General features: G+C 46.4%; 1 protein-coding gene across 1 annotated transcript; it reads right to left on the bottom strand.

Moving 5' to 3' along the window:
* Nucleotides 1-21,721, bottom strand: EMP1 (epithelial membrane protein 1). Its single transcript, XM_027541388.1, has 5 exons — nucleotides 21,566-21,721; nucleotides 5,479-5,591; nucleotides 3,379-3,475; nucleotides 3,138-3,278; nucleotides 1-2,224 (listed from the first exon to the last, which is right to left on the bottom strand). Exons 2-5 carry the CDS (start codon nucleotides 5,554-5,556, stop codon nucleotides 2,058-2,060), a joined length of 483 nt encoding a protein of 160 aa, XP_027397189.1. The 5' UTR covers nucleotides 5,557-5,591; nucleotides 21,566-21,721; the 3' UTR covers nucleotides 1-2,057.
* Between the last annotated feature and the right edge of the window lie 1,641 nt (nucleotides 21,722-23,362).

Below are 23,362 nucleotides of genomic sequence, written 5' to 3'. Positions count from 1 at the left end.
TAGGGAATCAGAATCTGTTTTTATATGCCTAGAGCTATAAACATTTGTATCAAAATATTTACAATTATAGTATATGAAATATCAATCTATTAAAGAAGAAGCCAAATACAGTACTAGAACAACCCACCAATGTAATGCAAATTACATGAGACATAAATGGCACAGAAACAAAAGACCAGGGAATACATGGTTCACTCCAGTCATAGTTTAACTTTTTAACACAACGCTAGTATCTCTTTTGGATATACCTGATATGCAAATCTGCCTCTGCACTCAAGACAGCCTTCTATAATCGCATGATCATTAAATCATAATTAAAAAGTTCATCGTCCCACATTTTTTTGCTTCCCAACCCATTTACCCCTAGTCCAGATAATTTGGTGGCCCACCCTCCACATTCCCCTAACCAGAATGAACATAAAGAAATAAACTTAGTAATAATCCTTTTATATAAATACCAGCAATTGTGGCATAACAGCTCCCCAAAAGGAAAACTATATAAGAAATGGAATGAAGGGGGAGCTGGAAGAAGAAAAGTAGGCAAGATGTCTCAGATTCTCCCTCGGGTAGATCTTCTCAAATTGATAAAGGAAGTGTCTTCCACCAAAACAAACAAACAATCCCTTTAGCCAGAATCTGAGATGGCTTAAACATAGCTGCGCCAGGCCAGAGCAATGACTGCTTAACCAGGATTACCATACTAATACCATACTTCTAAGTCCTACAAAGAAACACTCTTGCGGCAACAGAGAAGCTCAGTGACCATCGGACTGGGCACCACAAGAGTTTTTAGGGGTTTTTGCTTTTCCCTTAAAGAAAATATCTGCCCATCACCTATATTTTTATTTCTCTCACAGAAATTTTCTTATTTTCCTGGAAGTACAGACACTCTGTTCTTACTGTGACTGAAATCTAGTATGCTTAATACTTGACAATTGTATAGCACCTTTCACCCAAGGATGTGTGGTTTGGTTTGCATGTGTTTTAAGAAGCTTCCAAAATTGCCTTGCCTCATCCGTATTGTGGGACAGGCAGGACCTCTGATAGGCGACCCCTTCAGCTCATAAAGCTAGAGCCATCTCTGAGCCTAGGAGTTTTGATCCCCACCTTGGCTAATTAGATAAAACTTCCTCAAAAGGGTATAATTTAGGGGAAGAGTAACAGATTGAGTTGCAAGGATCTATGTCCATCTCTCTCACATCTTATACAACATGATTGCACAGAGAGAGGTTCCTAATAACATAACCCTGATATAATCCTGCTGTAGGACTGCCCCCTTTTCCCATAATTTGTGTGGTGCTCCCACCACTGAATTGCTTGTTTGTGGCTTTACAGAAATTCCAGAGTGCTGCCTTGGCTTTAAGCGAGAGACCAAGCAAAGTCCACGGCAAGAGGTCTCCACAAGGGACAGCTGTGTGAGGCCTGGTCTGAGTTGTGACCACGCCCCAGGCCTTCCACTGTGAAAATTTCTTTCTCAGTTTAGCTAAGCCACCAACTTGGCCTTAATCACTATGTCTCTTCTTCCCATTTTGTCACAAATACCACAGAGTTAAATCTCTGCTTAACAAAGAGGGATCCTGGCACACTGGCCAAAGTCCTCCCTCGAGCCCTTCACATGGTGATGTTTTGCTCTGGGTCAGAAGGGCAGGATGGCTTCCAGGCTTGGCTTATTCCACACAAAAACAATATCTGCCCTGGCCGGAACTTGTACCGCTGTGATAACTGGGTGCAGTGAGTCTGAAGACTGAATTCACCCTCGGAAGTGGAGCCAGTGATGTGGCAGCTGCTGGGGCCCCAGGCAGTGTGTGTAACGGAGAACAGCTGGAGGCCAAGCCACATCCAGGGAGCACCCGTCCCAGCCAACGGCTTTCTCCCAGGGCAGGGGCTGGACAGTACAGGACCCCCTCCATCATGTTTGGGTTTCAGCCCCTCCCCCCTTCCATCCCCTCCCCCCCATCCCTCTCCTGGTTTTTCCTGCTTAGCAACTTCCACTCCCCTCCCAAATTCAAGGGCTCCCTCCTCCCCACCCCCCAGGTCCCCAGTAAATGTGTTCAGCCTTATTTCTTTCTCAGGACCAGATAAAGGATGCCGATGATGAAGCTGAAGCAGAAGCAGATCCAGGTCAGGATGAAGGAATAGCCGTGGTGACTCGGCTCGTAGTTGTTTATAGAGCCGTTGGCATAGTGATGAGTGTAGATGGAGGCCCCCACCATGACGCACAGCCCTGCAGTGGGGAGAAATGATTCACTGTTGGTTTGGTTTCTTAACATTCAAAGCGAGAAAAAGATTTATAACTTTAGAAAGATCCTATGTTCCTCGTGGGCGATGGGAAAATGAAATCTGAAATTTGGCCCCCAGCGGTGGTTCTGTTGATTGGCCCCGAACCAGGCTTGATGGTTATGTTGCTGTACCATTGGTGTTTGAGTTCTCACACCTGCACTGGTTTGTGTGGCTGTGAAGTAAAACACAGCTTCTCTGGTCTTCCCCACCTCCTCTCCACTGGCTTTCCCATCTAGACCCCAGCACACAAGGACAGGCTGCCCTTGGGGGATGCAAAAGAATACACCTTCCATCAAACTGTGTGGTGTATTGGGAGAGAGGGAATGGCCATCAGCAATTTCATCTATCTAAGGACTCCCACATCTCCTGCCCCTTCAACTGTCTTGTATACAAGCTCTGGCTTCCCAGGTAGCTCAGTGGTAAAGAATCCACCTGCCAATGCAGGAGACACAGGTTCAATCTTTGGGTCAAGAAGATGCCCTGGAGGAGGAAATGGCAACCCACTCCAGTATTCTTGTCTGGAAAATCCCATGGGCAGAGGAGCCTGGCAGGCTACAGTCCATGGGGTCACAGAGTCGGACACAACTGAGTGACTGAGCACGAACCCATACAAGCACTACAGCTGGGCAGACCCCGGCTCCTTGGTGTCTGCCCAGGAGCCCCAGGTTTAAACAGTGAAGCTGATGAGGGTTCTTATTTCAAGTAGCTATCAGGGGTTCTCCCCAGGAGCACAAATAACCAAGCCAGTAAATTGTACAAGGCAGTTTCACTGCTCCTAGTGCTCAGCTGTTCAAGCCACTGAGAGCCCCCAGGGTAAGATCTACAGGAAAGCTTTTTCTGAGTAAGCTGATACTCACAGCACACCAGCATGGTGGCCCCGGAGAGGAAGAAGCGGTTGCCTTTCTCCATGGTGAAGAGCTGGAACACGAAGACCACGAGGGAGATGACGGAGAAGATGATAGACAGGATCATGAAGGCCTGCACAGCCTTGAGGGCATCTGTGGACAGAGGGCAGGGGGAGTGAGGATGTCAGGCTACCCAGTCCCCAAGGGGCTGGCCATTCCTCAAGGGCACTGGGTACAATATCTTGGCACGTACCTTCACCAGCGTAGGAAAGGTTGTCACCACAGCCATCAATGGTACAGTTTTTCCAAAGACCTACTGATCCTGTTCCCAAATCTGACACCACCCAGACCTGAAATCAAAAAGACATAAAGGAACTCTTCTCAGTACTCTGTTAGGTGGGAAAAGAATCTGAAAAGGAGTGGATATATGTATATGTATAGCTGATTAGCTCTGCTGTACACCTCAAGCTAACACAACATGGTAAATCAACTACAGTCCAATTTAAAAAAAAAAGAAATTTAAAAAACTGTTTAAAAACTAACTCCCTGGCTTGAAAGAAAAAGAAACAATCATCAACTTGTGTCTAGACTAAATCTTATGGAAGATGCCATATTTAGCCATAAACACGGCTAAGAAGCTCATTTCTAGGTGGAAATAATGTCTTGCTAAAACTGAAGTCGCAGAGGTCCCAAGAAAAAAAGAGAAAGAAGAATGTACGACCGAGGAGAAGTTACCTCACTCTCTGGACTTCACATCTCTCATTACTTAAAAAAGAAAGACGTAATTCAACCATTGGGTTTTTGGGTTTTTTTTTTTTAAATCATTCTAAGGCTCTAAGAAACGGAAACCCTGCGTGAGGAAATTGATTTTAAAGATGTACAATTCATACACCCTACCAAGACTGTTTCCAATAAAGGGCCTGGCAAAGAAGGTGAAAAAAGTTAAGGAAAAAATGATCAACTGGAAAAAAAGGAAGAAACATAAAGGCAGCAAAGAAAACAGCCTTGAGACTGGGAGATCAATAAGCCACGTTCATCCAAATAGAAGGATAAACCTTGATTGCCACAACATGAAAAGTAATTTCATAATAACATAGTCCAGTCAGAGCTATCCTGTGGGGGTAGCTGAAAGTAGAAAAACGACCCAATATGTATTCACCGAGGCTCACCACAGTGCCAGCGCCCCCTCCTTCCAGGCCCAAGAGAAACAGTTATCCTTCTGGGATGAAAAGCAAACGCCCAGCCCTGTCCACACAGAGTGTCTGTTCAAATGCAGGTTACTGGAAAAGCAGGGCCAGGATGTCCAATCGCCTGCCTGTTCTTGACTTAATAAGCAGCTGTGTGTTCAGCCCCATGTTAGAGGCTGATAATTCAGATTTCAGCACTGGGCATCCATTAAAACAGTTTGAAGCCATTTACTGGACCTGGTAAACTGAGAGACTCGGTGGTGGGGGAGGGGGTTGTACAGAACACTAAATTCAAGTTTGGAGGAGTCCACACGGCGAGGGGTCTGTCATCACAGTGATGTCTCACTGATTCTTGTTTATAATCGTACCCACCGATGCTGGTAAAACTCTTCTCTCTGAAATTTAAAACCCATTATCCTTCAACTGTAACAAGGACCCACAGAGATTCCGGGATCATATCTGTTTATCTAGTGATGCATGGCCTTGGTTTTTAGGTCCAAGGAGTTGTCTTGTTTTTGTTTTTTCCGAGAAAAGCAAACTGGACTCTGCAAACTACCACTAGAGGTCAGAGTAGCCCCAGATTCAGAGAGCAGAGCCTATGGCTTACTCTGTATTTTTAGTCTTTTTTTTTTTTTTTCAGTTAATTCAGGCAAACGTGGTTAATCTTGCATAATTCCACTCTCACATGCTACTCTCTGCTCAAAACTTGTATTTGTTGGTCGGACCACCAAAGCGTCTCATCATCTCACTCCCATTTCTCCTTCTAATCAAGGTTCGCAGAAGGAAGTTTGGCCTGCCGCGTGGTGTCTTCATTACGTCCTGAACAAAGCCTGTCCCTCCCACCTGTACTCCCTGGCTGGGCACACCTCCTGGAATGCTTCCCAAGTTCCTTTCACTCTGCATCTCTAGCAGAGAGAAACCCCACCCATCTACCCATCCTCCAAGCTCCACCTCCCCTGAGAAGCCTCACTGTATTCTCCAACCTGGCGAGATCATTCATTTAGACACTTGTTATTAATATTTAGTTGTTTGAAGTGCAAGTATGTGTTTAATTTTTTCCACAACTAAGCTGTAAATTCACAATGGCTTAAACATCTTTTGTAGCACTTTGTGTAAATATTCAAATAACTTCCAAATGAATGAATGAACAGAAGAACAGGACTCACGTTGGCAATGGTAGAAACGAATAACATGATGACGGTGGCAATGTGGACCACAAAGATACTCGCCAGTAACACCAGCATCTTGGCTTTTCTATGGCTTGAGGGTGAAGAGAGCTCTGAAAAGAAAGGAGAACACGAAAGACAAAGAAGAGGTTACTCTCATTCAATGCGTTATTTCAGCTTTCCCAGGTGGGTGGGTTCTCTGCTGAAATCAAGAGGAGTTACAGTAAAAATCATCATGATTCCATAAATTCCTGCCAACACCTAATTAGTTAGCCCAGTTCCCCAAGTGCCTGTTCATCTGTTTACATAGATCTAAACAGAAAGAAAATTCTACCTCAGATATTTATATATTCATCCCTCTAATACAGCCTGTTTCAAAACAGGAAAAATTTTATGGTAACTGTTATTATTTTGTTTGCATTGTACAGGTCAAAAGTAGGATTTTGGTTTTTTAAAGGCCTTTCACAGCTGTCATTTCAGGTCTCTATGCAACAATGTCATATAAATTTGCATTTTCCATTAGGGAAGTTGTCCACACTTCTATCAAACTGCTCACCCAGCGATTTTAATTGAAGCGGATGCCTTCCTAAGACTGGCAGCTATTACTCAATGCCCAGAGACCAAATGGGCTACTAATTTGATCCCGTATGAAATATAAAATGTGAGAGCCACAACTTCCACTATAATAATGCTGTTGGATATTCAATAGTTATAACAACCCAATTACAGTTTAATGGTCTGATCATCTACCAGTGGAATATTTAAGACTTGTGTTGCACCTGAGTCTTTGGGCTACATCATGGCAGGGACTCTGCTTTTGGTCTGGGGGCAGAGGGTTATATTTCCTACGACTCAGTATGACAGTTCTGAGGGCTGGATGCAGCGGGAGGGATCAAACGTGCCTTTGGCTTGTGTGTGACATTTACCCAAATGCCAATCCTTCTGGACTCAGTACAGCCCATCAGCAGATGCATCCATCACACGGTGGATGGGAGGATGGGGAACTAACAGATTAAGAATGTGCATGGGTAAATGGAAGCATTCAGTCATCATCTCAGCAGAAGTGAAGAGGGGAGCCCATGGATCATCAAGCCTAGAATAGAGGAAGTGTGAAGGATGCATGAGGGGGTGGCCACTTTGATTGATGACAGTGGCAGGAATGCTTTGTCACACCCAAGACAGTTAAGAGGCGGTGCAGGCTTGCTGGAACTTCAGAAGGAAAGGGCTCATGTTACTCACACCCTAGGGAGGGTTGGATGTGTGGCTGTCCCCTCCCAGGGAGGAGATGGCTGTGCACATCCAGTAACTGTGTCCCATTTCTCTCTCTCTCCCTCCACCTCATTTAATTAAAGCTTTGAGCTTGAGTCCCTTCCACTTCAGACAGGGTACTTATTGGAGAGCGTGGATACGACCATTGCAACACTTCCAGTGCTTTTGATCTGTCCCTTTCCTCATCAGGCACTCCAAATCCAGAATGATCTACTGTACCCTGGTGGGGGGAAGGAGGAGGTTGCTGTTGACAAGCCAAGAATGAAAGGCAGACACTGGCCTCCACTGCCCACCCTGACCCATTCCAACCGCTCCCACCCTCCTTCGCCATCTAAGCACTTCCCTACCACCCAGACTCTTTCTGTAGAAATTTCTCCAATTGCGAATGATCAAAATGATGATGTTTACTGCTTGGCTTCAGGGCAGAGCTTAGAGCTTTCGTGCCTGTTATTCATAATCTCCCCATACATTCCGGTGCATTTTTGCTTTTCTCAGATCCTTGCACACCTCCTAAATCACACCTCCTCAATTTTCTGCTTGACTTTAATGCACAGTGAAAGGAGATTTTTGAATTAGACACAGGTCGAGTTAGAATCACATAAAGTTGTTGGACCTCCAGGTGTCAGTTCCCTCCTATGGATGGTTGGGGTTGCAATGCTCATCGTACAGTGTTACATTTAATCCTAGACGGAGAATTCCCAACACAGTGCTTGGGCTTGGCAGATACTAATGGGGTTACTGTTACTGTTATTGTTATTGCTATTATATGAAACTGAGCGGCAACTGAGTCATCCATTCACCAGGCTGCCCCATGTGAAACAGTAGGATACCTGCTGTTGGGGTCACAGGGCAGTGTGAATAAAATCATTTTGCTCCCCTTAGAAATTATCTCTACACCTAATCCTTGCTTCTTGCAGGGAGGGACCACTAAGGACCACCCTTGGGGATGAAGAGGAGAAACTGACTCTTCCCATCCCTGTGTTGGTCACCCTCCCCACTCCCCCCAGACTCACACCATCACTAGATCCTGATCTCGCCCCTTACAGGGAAGGGAACAGGCCTGAATTAATTCTCTGAATGCAGGAAATTAAAACATTATATAACGAGATTGTGCTTAATCCTCCTTGGGCTATAGAAATGACTTTTTTTTTTTTTTTCCTTTGCTTTTAATTGACAAACATCCTGCTCCTAATAGGGGTTGAGGGGCCAGAGACGGAATATAGTACACCAAGCAAGGCCTCCTATATGAGGTCAAGGAGAATGTTAGGAGTTTCCTCTCTGACACACTGCTGGGGATCCAGCAGAATTCTCTGTTTCCTTAGACTGCTCTGTAACCCTCCAGTGTTGAGCCTGATTCTTTTTGCCCCTGCTCACACTCTCCATTTTGATCATTTGAACATTCATGCTTTCCAAATACCCTGCTCATCCCCCTTGGCTAGTCTACTGCCTCACCACCACCTCCGTCACTCCACATACACGAGTTTTCCTGCCCACCAGTTCTCACTTCTTATCTAAAACCACAGCCCCACCTGATCACTATTCCCCTGTGAGGTTCAGGCAGGAGTGGGTGAGGAGATCAAGCAAGATAGCAATTTTCTTTCAGGGTATTTAGATTTCTGTAATCGCACCATGGTTTTTCCAATAGCCACATATGGATGTGAGAGTTGGAACATAAAGAAAGCTGAACACTGAAGAACTGATGCTTTTGAACTGTGGTGTTGGAGAAGACTCTTGAGAGTCCCTTGGACAGCAAGGAGATCAAACCAGTCAATCTTAAAGGAAATCAGTCCTGAATATTCATTGGAAGGACTGATGCTGAAGCTGAAGTTCCAATACTTTGGCCACCTGATGCAAAGAACTGACTCATTGGAAAAGACCCTGATGCTGGGACAGATTGAAGGCAGGAGGAGAAGGGGATGACAGAAGACAAGATGGTTAGATGTTATCCCCCACTTGATGGACATGAGTTTGAGTAAGCTCCAAGAGTTGGTGACAGACAGGGAAGCCTGGCAAGCTGCAGTCCATGGGGTCGCAGAGAGTCAGATATGACTGAGAGACTGAACTGAACTGAATCACACTATATCTTTCCACCAAAAAAAGGAGCAAAATACCTTGAATTAGCAAGTGTTCTTAGTGCACAGAACACACAATTTTATCTGCTTTTGGCTGTTGTATCCAGCCAGAAGTAGAAGCTGTTTACTGGAGCTATCACATAACACAGGTAGTAGCTTCTCCATCTTTTCATTGCCTGAAATCTGTCAGGTTTTATTGGGATCATCCATTGCCAGCTTAGAAGGGCTTCCTTGAATTTCAGTAGCCCTCCCCAACACATTTGGAAGCAGAATGAACTACCTTCTTAAATGTCTATCCCTATACTATAGGTTGCCCCCTCCCAGCAGAGAAACTCCAAGATAGGAAGATGGGAGGTAATTCTTAAGATCTTTAGGGACCAGCATGTGTGTGTGCTCAGTCGTGTCTGACTCTTTGTGATCCTATGGACTGTAGCCCGCCAGGCTCCTCTGTCCATGGGAATTCTCCAGGCAAACGTACTGAAATGGGTTGCCCTTTCCTCCTCCAAGGGATCTTCCCAACTGGAGAATGGAACTCTTGCATCTCCTGCATTGGCAGGTAGATTCTTTACCATTGAGCCGCCTGGGAAGTCCACATACTTAACAGGTGAGGGGAGACCTATCAAATTGGAGAGCAGTTTGGGTAGAAATAATAGAGGACCCAGTGCTCTTGAGACATCTACCCACCCATCACATGCAGGGCCACTTTCTGAGAGCCTCATTCCCTGCCCTCGTGTGAATCTTGCTTCATATGAAAGTACTGAAAAGAGACCACTTCCGAGCATTTATATCTTTGGAAGTATTGGCTGCTACAACTTTCTGTCCTGGCAGTAGGTTTCACTAAAGCTGTCATTGATTTCTCTCTCTGAGCTCTTCAAAATGCTATGGACACATCTGCGTGTTGCTCTACTGGTGACAACAATTGACAACAATACTCATAAAACATAACTGTTCTTGAGTAATAATTATCAAAGATTGCAATTGTATATTTAGAAATTAAAGGATTATAATTTTACAGCATTTGAAATGAAGCATTTTAGGGAAGTTCAAGAGGGAGGGGACATATGTATACCTATGGCTGATTCATGTTGATGAATGGCAGAAATGAACACAATATTATAAAGCAATTATGCTTCCATTAAAAATAAATAAATTTTTTAAGAATGAAAAAGAATGCTATTTACGGCCCTTTCCAGTGGAAAGCAGATACTTTGTCCTAGCTGGGGAGCTCCAACCAGACTGCAATGGAAAACTGCATGGCATTTCTGAAGATCTAAGAGACACACCTACCCCCTCATAGAGCATAGACGCTCAGGGCAGTCCCAAAGCTCGTCATGTTGCTGTTGGGGCTTCCATAACAACATTTTTTGTGGTGCTTGGAGTTGGACCCAGGCCACCAGAGCTACTGAATCCACAGCATTCTCAAGGGATAGGATGTCCACTGACTGTTCTATGCAGGGTGCCAGGAACAGGTCTCCCCACCTGGCACTGGAAGCAGGGTACGATCCCCGCTTTATCCTCACCACCCCCCAACAGACATGGGACAGGGTTGGTCAGGACTCCATGGGGCTGGGTGGGAAACTGAGAAAAGTATTGGAGGCATGAATGCTGACTCTAGCAGAGAAGTGACTGTCAAGAAAAATGGAGGTTAGCCACTTAGAGCTACATACAGGCTCTAGTTATCCCTTTCCTGTTCCTCTCTCTGCCCTAATCGACAGGCCCGCCAGTTCTCTTTCCTCCACCGCCATCCTTGTTTCTGACCACACTTCCCCTTTCCTTCCCACATCGCTCAGACCACACTAGGGCAGCGGTCTCTTTACACTCCTGTCCCTGATACAAGCGTCACAGCCACTGACCATTCCAGATCTGGATGAAGATCTTTGCTAATAGGATATTCATTGCAGTTAGTGAAACTGAACCTGAAGATTATGATTGCTGGTGACTGGAGCTGTAAATGCCCAACTGATGTGGGCGAAGGGCTGACGGCCCTCTCTAGCTGGCTCCATCCACTTCAATATTTATTGGTTTCTTATCTCCTCCCACAAAATGAAAGAAGCAAAAGAACAAAGCCCTGAGGCTGCCTTCTATTGCTTCTTCACCCTTTGCAGGCAACCTAACACCTTTAGGGTGGTCTGACCATGAGAAGGGCTTCCCTTGTGACACAGTGGCAAAGAATCCGCCTGCAGTGCAGAAGACACAAGAATTGCGGGTTTGATCCCTGGGTCAGGAAGATCCCCTGGAGGAGAGCATGGCAACCCACTCCAGTATTCTTGTCTAGAGAACTCCATGGACAGAGGAGCCTGGTGTAGGGACAGAGGACCCTACAGTCCATAGGGTCGCACAGAGTTGGACATGACTGAAGCGACTTAGCACACATGCACAACCATGAGAAATTAATCAGATCTCTGTGGACACCTTTCCTTTTCTGATGGGTAACTCATAGCAGAGACATTGAGAATCATCAACTTCTCGTCTGGACAGTTGAGATGTTGGTAATCTGGCTGCATGATCACTAAGCCAGGGGTCAGATTGCTGACTGATAACTTCTTCCAAACCCTGGAGTGTGTTTATTGAGCAGCCACCACAGTCTGAGGGAAGCAGGGCCTTCGAGCAGTCTGAGGAACAGTAATTGGGAGCAATACAACCGAACAGAGCCCCAAGACCTACTTCTCCAGCAAAGGAAGTGATGGAAATCCTGGGCTTGAGTCACTGAAGAACTAGCCAGAGACTGGGGGTGTCACATGATCAGAAACAGTGAGTCGGGGGCTTGTGTGAGTGATGGGTGTGGGGGAGTCCCACAGAGTTCGAATGTCTGTGATTCACTCGGAGTGGGTGAGAGTCTCCCAGACAAAGGCAAAGTGGAAGCATCCTCGACCAGATGGCACAAGATAACTTTCTGAGAAGCACGTGGATCTGTCTCGAGAGCCAGAAGACAGTTTAGTCATTTCCCTGGCAGCCAAGACAGCCCAGACTCTTCTGGGGAGACAGGAGCAATAGTGACCAGCTGCCAAAGTCCACACTGCTCCTTCCTCTCATCCCAGTTTTACTGCTGAAAATAACAGTCAGGTCATGCATGCTTCCTCCGGTACTTACCTCCCTCGCATCTTTACTTTTCACTCCCACTGTCATTGTCTAGCTCGGGACCACCCGCCTCTCCATGATCCTCTTTCTGATCCTCCCTCTTAAGTATATCCTCAGTACCACTGGGTTATCTGACCAAGTCACTCCTCAGATCCTCCAAACACACCACCACCCCACCACCAATCAGGAAAGGGGCTCCACACTGGCCCTGGGAATCCTAGGAATTTTAAATCCTAGGATTAAAAACAAAAATTTTTTAAAGGTCTGTTTTTATAGCCTTCCTCCAGTTAACTATAACATTGTTTTCAAGGAAGTTTAAATTCTGCCTCCTCTAGGAAGCCTTCCCTGATACAGAGGTCAAAAGTAGTCATTTTTCTCCTGTTATTAAAATCATTAGTGGTAGCCCACCTGGTAACAGAATTATTTGTGGAAATGTTTGGCTCCCCAACCCCCAAGATTCTAAGTTTCTGAAAGGAAAATCTTGTCTATGACATGTGCCAAGTATCTGTTCAGCCACCAAATAAAAGAATCAAGAAAGGCAATATTTTCTTCCCTGTAGAAAAACAATGAATGTCAAGATAACTGAAGTCTTCATAATAAACAACAGAATTCTTGAGAGAAAATGATCCCCCCCAAACTTTTTTTTATCTAGGTGAAATTTAGTCCTGTGTTATTTTTAGAAATTATTTCTGTACCCTGATGCTGGGAAATATTGAGGGCAGGAGGAGAAGCGAATGACAGAGGATGAGATGGTTGGATGGCATCACTGACTCAATGGACATGAGTATGAGCAAACTCCAGGAGATAGTGAAGGACAGGGAAGCCTGGTGAGCTGCAGTCTATGGGGTTGCAAAGGGTCGGACACAACTCAGAGACTGAACAACAGTAGGTATTGAACATCTTACTATATGCAAACTCTGAGAATATTTCCTGAGTATCTTTGACATTTGAATATGCAGGATTATATGTGTGTTTGTTTCCTCTTATTCAAGAAGAAACAGGTAAATGCAAATAAAAAATTTTAAACTTCTAAGTACTATTTTATCTACAAATTTGACTTTCCTATCTACTTCTTTCAATTACAGAAACTCTGGACTGAAAGGAGGCTTTAAAATCCCTCCCCAGAACATGAAACTCATCTACAAATCTATAACCAGGAACTACCTAAATCATGCTTAAACTTCTCTGCTGCTGCTATTGCTGCTGCTAAGTCGCTTCAGTCATGTCCGACTCTGTTCGACCCTATGGACTGCAGCCCACCAGGCCTCTCCATCCATGGGATTCTCCAGGCAAGAACACTGGAGTGGGTTGCCATTTCCTTCTCCAATGAATGAAAATGGAAAGTGAAAGAAGTCACTCAGTCGTGTCCGACTCTCCACGACGCTATGGACTGCAGGCTACTAGGCTCCTCCATCCATGGGACCCTCCAGGCAAGAGTAAGTCATGGGTAACTCACTACTTACAAAAACTTCCCCACTCTTTCATCAGAAAAGTCCTGACAATGCATTAGAGGTAGCTGTTGGCAATGACTACCTCCATCTTACTCCTGCCCTTTGTCTAATGCTTCCTTAACAGCATTTTTCTGAAGTGGTCACTTTGCCAGCAGAACTTCCAGGTTATCAGAATATTAGCCAGAGATCCCCCGATCTCAAGTAAATCATAACACAGTCCTGAGATGACCCGACTGCCAGACAGACTCTGTCTTTTTGTCCATTGGTGCTTTCAGTGAAATTCCCATCTCCTCTGGATAACTGCAGACTTTGAAGAACGCTTCCTCAGACCAAGACACAAGGCTTTCTCGGAGGCACAAGATGAAAGGCAGAGACACTCCCAGTCGTACGATCTCCATGAGTCAGCCCACATCTGACCATCCTCCTTGGCGTCACACCCAGAACTGCAGCTGTGCTTCTCCTAGGAACACGGCATAGGGTGGTGGCACTGATGTCTTTCTGTCCTCTATGCGTCGGGATCATTTTGCTCTTGTTGGTTTGTTTTGATGTGTTTATTTCCCACTGAGGATCATGTGGGTTGGCAAAATGAATATCCACTGAACGCAAAAGCAGAAGAGGAAATACTGTCTTTGGGGAGCAGCCGTAGAGGATGTATCCGCAGGAGGAAAAGGCTGGGATTAAAGACGGGCTCAGTGAATGAGACCTTGGATGAGGTTTTCTGACCATTGTTCTTGTTGTTTTATATCAAGTGTACTTTTCCATTCTAAATATTGTTTTTACGTGAGGGTGGGGGAGGGGGGCCGTTAATTTCTCCATGGGAAATATGTGGAGAGAAAGAATCCTAAAACACCATCTCCTCCTGCTTCTGGACATCTGGATGTTTGGTATGGCAAGAAAGAACTTTGGGCTGTAATTCACTGCGTACACTCATACTGGGGTCTGTTTTCTTTAAAATGCAGGGCAGTTGTGTTTTGTTTTTTTTTTTTTTTTTTTTTTTATGACCAGAAGAAACATCAGCAGTCAAGCAGCAAAAGCAACAGGAATTTACATGCTCCAAAGAAAACAACTATTTTGTTTTTCATCATCCAGGAGGTGAGGGAACTGCACCTCCCACCTGTGAACAGGGTATATTATAGAAAGGGTGGTGCTTATCTGGCCCTAGTATAGATTGACATGATTCTCACACAGTTAGAGATAAGGAACTGGGGGTGGGGGTAGTGGGACAAGCATGTTATTTAGGGGGGACCAAAAGCAAGAAAGAAAAAGAGCACCTCTTTGAAAACCAGGTTCTCATAAAAAATTCTGACTCTGCTGACTTTGGGAAAATGACGTATCCTCTCTGGACAGTAGCTCCTGGAGAGACAGAGTATTGAGTAGTAAAAAAAAAAAGCATGAATTTTGGGTGCGACTCCTGACTGCACTCCTTTTTTAAAAAAGTTCAGATTCATTGGGTATAGTTAGCACATGAAATTGTAAGCTGTTTCAAGCATACATCGTGGTGACCCCAGCCCCTTTTAACTATCATCTGCACACCTCACAGCCTTAGCGTGAGGATCAAAGGGCTCGTGCCTGATACACAGCAAAGGCTGCACAGCTGCTGGTTATTCTTTTTGTTCGTTTATGGATAAGGAGAAACTCAGCCCAGTGAAATGTGCTTGAAACTTCTCAGGCAGAGTCCGAGGGCCAGCAAATCTGCTAAAAGCAAACAAGCAGCTTGCATCTTGTTTTGGCAAATGTTCCCACAGAGAATAACCTCTCTCTCTCTCTCTGGTTTCCCCTTGTCCTCTTTTGTGTCCGGGGAGGGGCTGGGGCTGGGTGACATCTGCCAAGGCCCAGGCCAGACCTGGGTGGGGTGACCGAGGCCAGCCGCCGCCCCCAGACCGCAGCTGGTCAGGCCATCAGGCGATGTCCCCAGGGCAAGGATGGAACCTTCGCTGTCTTCTGCTGCTGACAAAAGAGGAGTGTTTTGGCGGCCAGACCGTCTCCGAGGGAGAGACTGCCAAGATAATAACTAGGGTTCTGGAAGAAACGCAAGGTGTGGCCCGGCCCGGGTGGAGGTTGGGGGGTGGGGGGGGCGGGGGTGCTTGGGCGGGTCTGACAGTAGGTGGCGGCAACAGGCTTCAACCAGCAACAGGCTTCAACCAGCAGGCTGTAGTCTGGGAGGTAGTGGGGCCCCCAGGGACAGACGCGGGTGTAGCCAGGGGCACCCCGGTGCCTGGCATGGGCTGTGGGCTTGTGGCTCTTTCTGCAGGCAGTTGGTTGTTTAGAGGCTTAGCAGGGTTGAAGTTACTCGGTCCAGTTCCTTGACAAAAGTGGGAAAGCGAGTCCCCAGAGTGAAAACAGAATCGGGATGAAGCCCACTCCCTCGCATCTTCCGGGCCAGGCTTTCCCCACTGCAGCACAGCTTCTCTTTCCTACTTGCGGCAGAATTCTAGAACTTCTACCAGATCTATTGCTTTATTCTGCCTCTCCAACCCCTCCTAGTTAATCAGAGGGTCAGCACAGACTCTCCAAAGTGATGCCACTGGAAATAAACAAAGGGCCTTTGGAGGGTCGCTGCTTCTTCCTACTGACTTGCTGAGAAGGTCCACCAGCAGAACCAGCCCAGGCCAAAACAGCCCACCCTGCTAGCACTCCTGGCCCCAGAGGAGCTTCAAACATTCCACCCCGGCCCCCACCCACAGCACAAGGCCCCCTCCCCCGCAGCGAAGCACAGCCAGCCAAGGCAAGCTTGAGGTCTCAGCTTCGTTAGAGTGTGGACACACCTGGCTGGCCTGACCTCTGCAACCTCTCCCCAGCTCCCGGTATCCAGCCTCCCAGGCAGGGTTCTTTGATTATTTGAAAGAAGACATCAAAGTATCAGGGACCTCATTCTGCTGTCAGTCCTGACCTGACCCTTCTGGAAAGGGAAAAAAAAAAAGTGTCCCCAGGGAAAGATGACCACTGCACAAGTAATCCACAGAAATTCTAACATTGCCTCCTTAACAACAGAAGGTTCTTCACAGATGGGAAAGAAGAGGTGAGACAAAGAACAAAATTCTTGGCCCCAAGGACTATCCTGACATTGAGAGTGGGTGGTCCCCAAATCAGAGGAGGGAGTCAGGGGTACAGCATCGTCACACTTCTGCCCTCTTCTTTCACCCTCTCCCTGCTTCCTCTTTCCAGTTTCTCTCTCTTCTTGTTGTTCAGTTGCTAAGTTCTGTCCTACTCTTTGAGACTCCATGAACAGCAGCACACCAGGCTTCCCTGTCCTTCACCATCTCCCAGAGTTTGCTCAAATTCAAGTCCATTGTGTCGGTGATGCCGCTCAACCATCTCATCCTCTGTTGCCCCCTTTTCCTCCTGCCCTCAATCTTTCCCAGCATCAGAATCTTTTCCAATGAGTCAGTTCTTTGAATCAGGTGACCAAAGTATGAGAGCTTCAGCTTCAGCATCAGTCCTTCCAATGAATATTCAGGACTGATTTCCTTTAAGATTGACTGGTTTGATCTCCTTGCAGTCCAAGGGGCTCTCACGAGTCTCCAGCACCACAGTTTGAAAGCATCAATTCTTCTCCCTCTTCTAGGCCTTTCCATCTGCCCCCCTCTCTCAGCCAGCATACAGGCCTAAGAAACCTCGGGAAGTCCCTTTGCTCCCCACCCCTTTCCTCCTGGCACCTCCCCTTTCCTCCCCGAAGCCCAGCTTCCCATCCACTCCCATCCACACCATTTGGCCACACCCTCCTTGAAAAGAGGGTGAGGCTCCTTTCCCAGAACCACCTTTGTGTCTCTGTCTCTGGAGTCTGGTCTGGGTTCATGTTGTCAATGTCCCCACAAAGCTTCGCTAACCAGGCACTGCTCAGGTTTCATAAATCAAACTTCTTTCTTTGCTTCCGAGAGCTGGGTGAATGCTCACTGCTACCCAGCGGTAAAGCCTGCAGACGCCTATACTTGGAGAATCTCTAAGCGGATGAAGCAGAGGAGTCCACCTGGGTCCTCCATCCTCCTGTTTCCATGCAGACATGTTACATCATTTCACTTTCCTACCAGTGTTTATGGATTAAACTTGCTGTTGGCATAACCCACAGGACTTCTCCAAACAGGAACTATCGGATCTTAGAACGATAGGGTCTCGGGGCCACAAGGGTCCATGGAAACCACCAAGCTCTGTTCCCTCTGTTGAGAAGGCAAATGTTCTGCCCACATCACATGGCAGATTCAGGACAAGACCAAGCGCCTCAAGCCTCCTATTTTAGCCATCTTGCACCTACCAGAGGGTTCCAGCCACCAATTTCAACCCAAGCCTAGTGGGTTCTCAATTTTAATTACCCCGTTGGAAGACAGAATTCATGAAACAGGCCTGGGAAATATGAAAACTGCCACATCCTCAGTAAGGCCAGGGGCACCAGTAGAGGGGTCCAATTTAGTTCCAGAGAAATGCCATTTCCACAGCAGAGAAGGAAAGAAAGAAAGTGAAGTCGTTCAGTCATGTCCAACTCTCTGCGACCCCATGGACTGTAGTCCACCAGGCTCCTCCATCCATGGGATTCTCCAGGCAAGAATTGTGGAGTGGATTACGATTTCCTTCTCCAGGGGATCTTCCCGACCCAGGGATCAAACCCGGGTCTCCTGCATTGCAGGCTTTAACCTCTGAGCCACCAGGGAAGCCCACAGAGAAGGAAAGGTGGATCCAAATGTTGTGATTAAAATGAAGAGAGAGAAGCAGCAATGCCCACATGGGCTTCTGTTTTCATCTTTGTGGTTCAGTTTCAGCGGATTTCCCAGTTAAACTGAGAGAAATGACTTGTAACAGAAGTGTAACTTAGCGTGGTTTTGCAACATGTGTGTATGGGGTATAGGGTATTGGGAATCCAAACAAACTCCTAATTAGAAGCGTATTTCAGCTCCCTTGGTTACTAAATAGGAATCCAGGGTCATCTGGGCAGAACTGAAAGGAGTATGGGAAAAGGGAAGTTTATGGTCAGAAAATTCCAGTTCTACACTACTTAAGGATTATGAGCCCTTTCCAAGGAGCTGGACATCCAGATGGCCTGCCGGCAATTAGACCGAGGTTATGTTGACTGGCAGCCTGTTGCTGTACTTACCATTACAGGAAGTAACAGTGGCAAGGCGTGGGCTCCACGAACTATGGACTAAGTTAAGGGACCAGCCCCACAAGGCCAAGTTAGAAGCCTGTGTTTCTGGCATTGCATTGATTTAACCATGACCTCGTGGTTGTCACCGGGTGTCCCTCTGAGTACATATATCTGAGAGTCCCAGGTGGCTCTGAGCTTTTGTGCTAGGCAGCTATGTATGCAGTCAGTTCAAGAATAAACCACACACCTTGTTTAGAAAAAGAGACCTCAGAATCAGATCACCTGGGTAGGGAGGAGTATGTACACAGCCTCAAAACTTCAACAAGGTTCCCTGCTCCTTCCAAATCTTAGGTAGTCATAATAATAATAACAGCAGCACAGATCTATCAAGTTTTATCCATCAAATACTAAATAAGAGTCGAGTGTTTAGAAGATAAGGAACATTGGATGGATCAACAGCAACAGCAAAAATGGAATAGATATTTTCAGGACTAGAGAACTTGGAAGAAAGTATAGACGTTATAGAGAAGCCAATTTTGCCGGATGTAAGAAACTCTAGCGATGAGAGTTGTCCAGTGAAGCGGGGTGGGTGTGGAAGTACCCTCTAAGGTGCCAAGTCCCTTCTCTGGAAATTTTAGGGAAGCATAAAACACTCATCCATCCAAGGTGGTATGAAAAATAAGATTTCTACATATGGCAGGAGAATGAATGGGTTGACCTCCAAGATCTGTACCAAACTCAATGCACAAATCAAGGATGACACGTAACTATATTTGCCCTGTGCCTTTTTCTGAGGCCGTTTTTCAGATATATTCCCTATCTGATGCTGAGGCGCCTACAGAAAAGCCATTTTGGTTCATCTCTCAGTCTTCTGAGGCACTGGCTGCTTTCTCTCCACTGGTCCCAGTGGGTCTGGGTACCAGCTGAAACTCCCAGAGCCACGCAGACCAAGCAAAGATGGTCTGCATCCCCAGGGTGGGCTCTATGGGGCTCCTTCCCTCGATCCCCCGGAGTCTGGATGTCTATGGGAACTGGACGGGCCAAGTCTGGCCTAGGAGGGGAGCAGGAAGAGAGGAGACAGCCCCAGTCTTTTCTGTGGTCTGCAGAAGGGACGTCTCTTCCCCTCCTGGGAGGGAGCCACTGTCTGCCCTAGGATGTGATCTGCCTTGGGTTGGTGCTCTAGGGCCTCCTGCCAACTCCCAGGACAGTTTCGTACCCTCGAACAATGTAAAATCCAGGGTGTCTTCAGACCAGGACGCCAGACCAGACATCCTGCCGGTCTGCCCCAAACCCCTGCCCCAGTCCTCAGAGTCTGGGGTGGAATTCAATCCACCCCCCGAGGGTGGGAGACAGTAGCAGGAAAAAAAGGAAAAAACTCCCGGTCCAGTCTTGTTGAGCATACATAGCTGAAATCCAGAAAAACCCCCATAGCCAAGGAACTCTTTCACTACTTGTTGGAGGAAGATGGGAAAGCGGGAATAAGAACAGCATTTTTAAAATTGCCCTCAAACTCCAGGCAGTAACGCACAGCACGCTTTTCTCTGCATAAAACTCCAGCGTAAAGTGACACCGTACAAATAGTGAGACTCAGGACAGTTTATGTGCCCACAGATGTCACTGTTTTCTGTTTCCTGACTGGTTAAATCTTTCTTACTAGCTTTAGCCTGCACAGACTCAAAGATTTGTTTCTAGCTTCTCAGGATACCATTAATGACAATGGCCTCCCCAATCCACGTCGATGTAATCTAGAAATAATCAAAATTTCAAGCGAAGGTGGGAGTCCCCTGCACCTTAAAAAATTGCCCTTGTACTAACTGAATCATCCCCTGGAGGGCAATTTTAGCAGGCACCTTGCCTGTATCCAGGCTGATTATGTTTGAATCTTCTCTTCCAATGAACCACATTTATAAAGAAAAAACTTAATTTCATCAGGCAAGCTGCATCCTGTCCTTCTCCTCGTCTTGTGTGCAGAGTAGGGTGGTGGGGCAGGGAGATACCCCAGTATCTATGTTGAAATGGGCCACACCTCAACCAACCAACATGCTAACCTTGAAAAGAAAAAGCAAATAAAAATCACCCTTCTTCCTTTTCCAGATCCTTTCATGATTAGCACAAGTGTTTGCGTTTGTACGGCATGTTTTGGAAAGAGTGAGAAGTTGAATGTTCCAAAACAATGCAGGAGGAAAAAAACACCTCACATCTACCTAAGAAATAAAAATCATTTTAACATTTCTGATAGGCTGTCTTTTTGCTCTGCACCGAACTTGGCTGCTTCTGGGATAAAAGCACAAAGCGATGCAGTATTTTGTTTTATTTTTAATAAGAACAGATGAAGTTCCCCCAGCCCCACCCTGCCCTCCAAACCCAACTTTTCCCTGAGACCCCACCCTCCACATCTGACCGTGGGAGAGAGCTCTGACATCCACATCAGGCACCAGAAGCCCCTCCTGCGTTACATTTCAAACACCACTTAAAGAGAGAAAGTTTCCTCTTTCTCCCTCCCTCTCTCCCTCTAACGGTTTTCTTTAAACAAGCCCACCCTGCTCTCCTCCTATCCCGTGGAAAGAAAAAAAAAAAAAAAAACATTTACACTTATACAAAAGTGAATGAACAAGCTAAAGGACAGCCCCATAAAAGCCACCAGGAAAATAAACTGAAAAGCAGAAGCTACCCACCCTCACCCCGAAAAGACAGGCAAACAGAGAAACAATTCAAGTCCTGAGCAATTTAAATCACAACAGAGCAATTGACAAAGTCTGGCAAGCAGCCCAAGTGCTGTCCGGTTTCAAAGGTACGTCGGGTTTCCTCCAGAAAAAAAATGCTATCCTCTCGTGTTCCAAAAGTCCCTGCTCCCAGCACACTTTCAGAACAAGAACCCCGTTCCTGCAAGACATAATCACCACCCAGACGGACTGATTGCCCCAACCCCGGGGCCCCCGTCAAACTAGATTTTACTGAACCTTAAGGGAAAGAGTTGTATCAATGCCCACTTTTAGCTAAAAAGCTTGAAGGACACAATTCAAGGAGTCCTAGAAAAATAGCACAGGAAATAAGAAAAAGCTTCAGTGAGGTCAGAAGGAGGAGAGCAGTGGGAAGCAAGGAAAGTTCTCTGGTCTGCCCGGCAGTGTCGGGAACTGTCCTACCTGAGGGTCCGGTGACCAGCCGAGGCGCCCTGAGTGGCAGGAGCTGGTGGCAGGCGTCCGCTCTCCTGGAGGTTTGTGAACACAGTGAGCAGAGGGCTGGCCTCCCGAGGTTATAAGTTTCCTGAGCTGGTGTGCTGGGGTGTGTGATGGGCGGTTTCTTTTTACTGTTTTAAAGGAGTTTCTATGAATCAGTCCTGCTTAAAAAAAAAAAAGTGTTGGTAAGTAAGCTACGCCCTGCTCAGTTGGCAGTCAGTCAAGACAGGCTGGGAGGGAGCCATCAATTCAGAGAAGCCAGTTTAGGCTCCCTGTGACTCAGACACACAGACCACAGTGGAAAAAGGAGTGACATGGCTTCAAATAAGCAACAGGAGTCACACAAATAGATCTGTTTACTGAAGCCCATTCCTCCTCACCATAAAGGAGAGTGGGTTGCCATGGATACAAGTAAAACACAGGTGATCAGCCCACACTTTTATCTGGTGGGGGCAGGAACAGGGGGACTGTAGTGCCCTGCCCACTGACATCCCAGCTAATCATCCCACAAGTGTGCCATTATTCCTCTCCCACCAAACACATCCACAGCTGCTCACGGTCAGGAATGATCAGGTTGACTTCTGATTACTTCCCTGCCTGACCCTGGGCACTCTCCTGGGGATGGGCAGGGGTGAAAAAATGAACACACCAGAAGGCCTCGGAAACCTGCCTCTGAATGAAGGGGGGCTGGCTGAACAGCCTTGTAATTAGGCTCCAGGAATGCCCAGCCAGGCTTCTCACGTTCACAGTAGTCTGGAGGAAGTCGTCTAGTTCAGGACTTTGCTCTCTGATCTCTAAGAAATAATCACCTGGACCTTGCTCCACAATTGAGCGCCTCGGGCATAATTGTCCCAGCCATCTCCCTGTCCCACTCCTCTCTCGCTCAGCACCAGAGCCGGGAGGGGCCTTTAGAAGTCATGTCACCCCAAAGCCAGGCATCCACTGGAGCCCAGAGTCTGGCTGCTGTCCACTTAGCTATGTGACTGTATGCCTCAATTTCCTGGGGCGTTAAGTGTGGTAGACAGTACCTCTCTTCGAGTTATGGTGAGAAATACATGTAGAGAGCTTATCACATGCTAGGCACCTAATAAGCCCTTGATAAATATTAACTAGAATGAGTATTTTACTGAAGATGGAACCCAGGCCCAGAGAGGTGAAGTAACTGATCCAAGGAGAACAGAAAATTAGCAGGAGCAGCTGAGTCACAGGTCAGCCACACCCAAGCAACTCCAGTTCTGCTGTTCTCTACTGTATCATGACAACTTATTTCAATTCAAACTATCCTTCTAGAGTTTACTGATCCAGCCTATATATTTGAACATAGCCATGCACTAGCATACTGTTCAGAGCACAGGGTCGCAGATACGAGCAAGATCTCTGTCATCGTGGAATTTATATTCCATAAAAGAATAGAGTAGGGACTGATGGTTGTTCAACTAAATGCCAATGAAACGAGGTGGTAAAATCGTAGGTGGATTTTAGGTTTCTTCTGGGATGCATTTCTGTATTTTCCAAATCTTCTGCCATGAACCCACATTACTTTGGTTTTTAAGAAAAGATATATTTTTTTAATATTTAGAAGGGAATATTATCTGACATGACTGATGAAGAAAAAACACAAATGCACACACACTTACTCCACCACTCATCTGATAATAAAAATGCCTCTGTGAGAAACTCAGTGGTTCAAGAGCAGCCTAACTCTAGGGAGCAGGGGTGTCTGATGAAGAGATCTGGAGATTCTCACGGGCTGTAAGGGCAGAA

Source organism: Bos indicus x Bos taurus, chromosome 5, assembly GCF_003369695.1.
Source record: "Bos indicus x Bos taurus breed Angus x Brahman F1 hybrid chromosome 5, Bos_hybrid_MaternalHap_v2.0, whole genome shotgun sequence".
Classification (NCBI taxonomy): Eukaryota; Metazoa; Chordata; class Mammalia; order Artiodactyla; family Bovidae; genus Bos; species Bos indicus x Bos taurus.
The sequence above is the reverse complement of the archived record's forward strand: the minus strand, read 5'-3'. Positions and strand labels throughout refer to the sequence as shown.

Bases quoted from the DNA above. Each gene is read 5' to 3' on its own strand.
- EMP1 (XM_027541388.1), bottom strand. From the start codon at position 5,556: ATGCTGGTGTTACTGGCGAGTATCTTTGTGGTCCACATTGCCACCGTC. The intron at 3,476-5,478 runs GTGAGTCCTGTT...TTTTGATTTCAG, and splicing joins TCGTTTCTACCATTGCCAAC to GTCTGGGTGGTGTCAGATTT. The intron at 2,225-3,137 runs GTGAGTATCAGC...TCCCCACTGCAG, and splicing joins GGCCACCATGCTGGTGTGCT to GGCTGTGCGTCATGGTGGGG.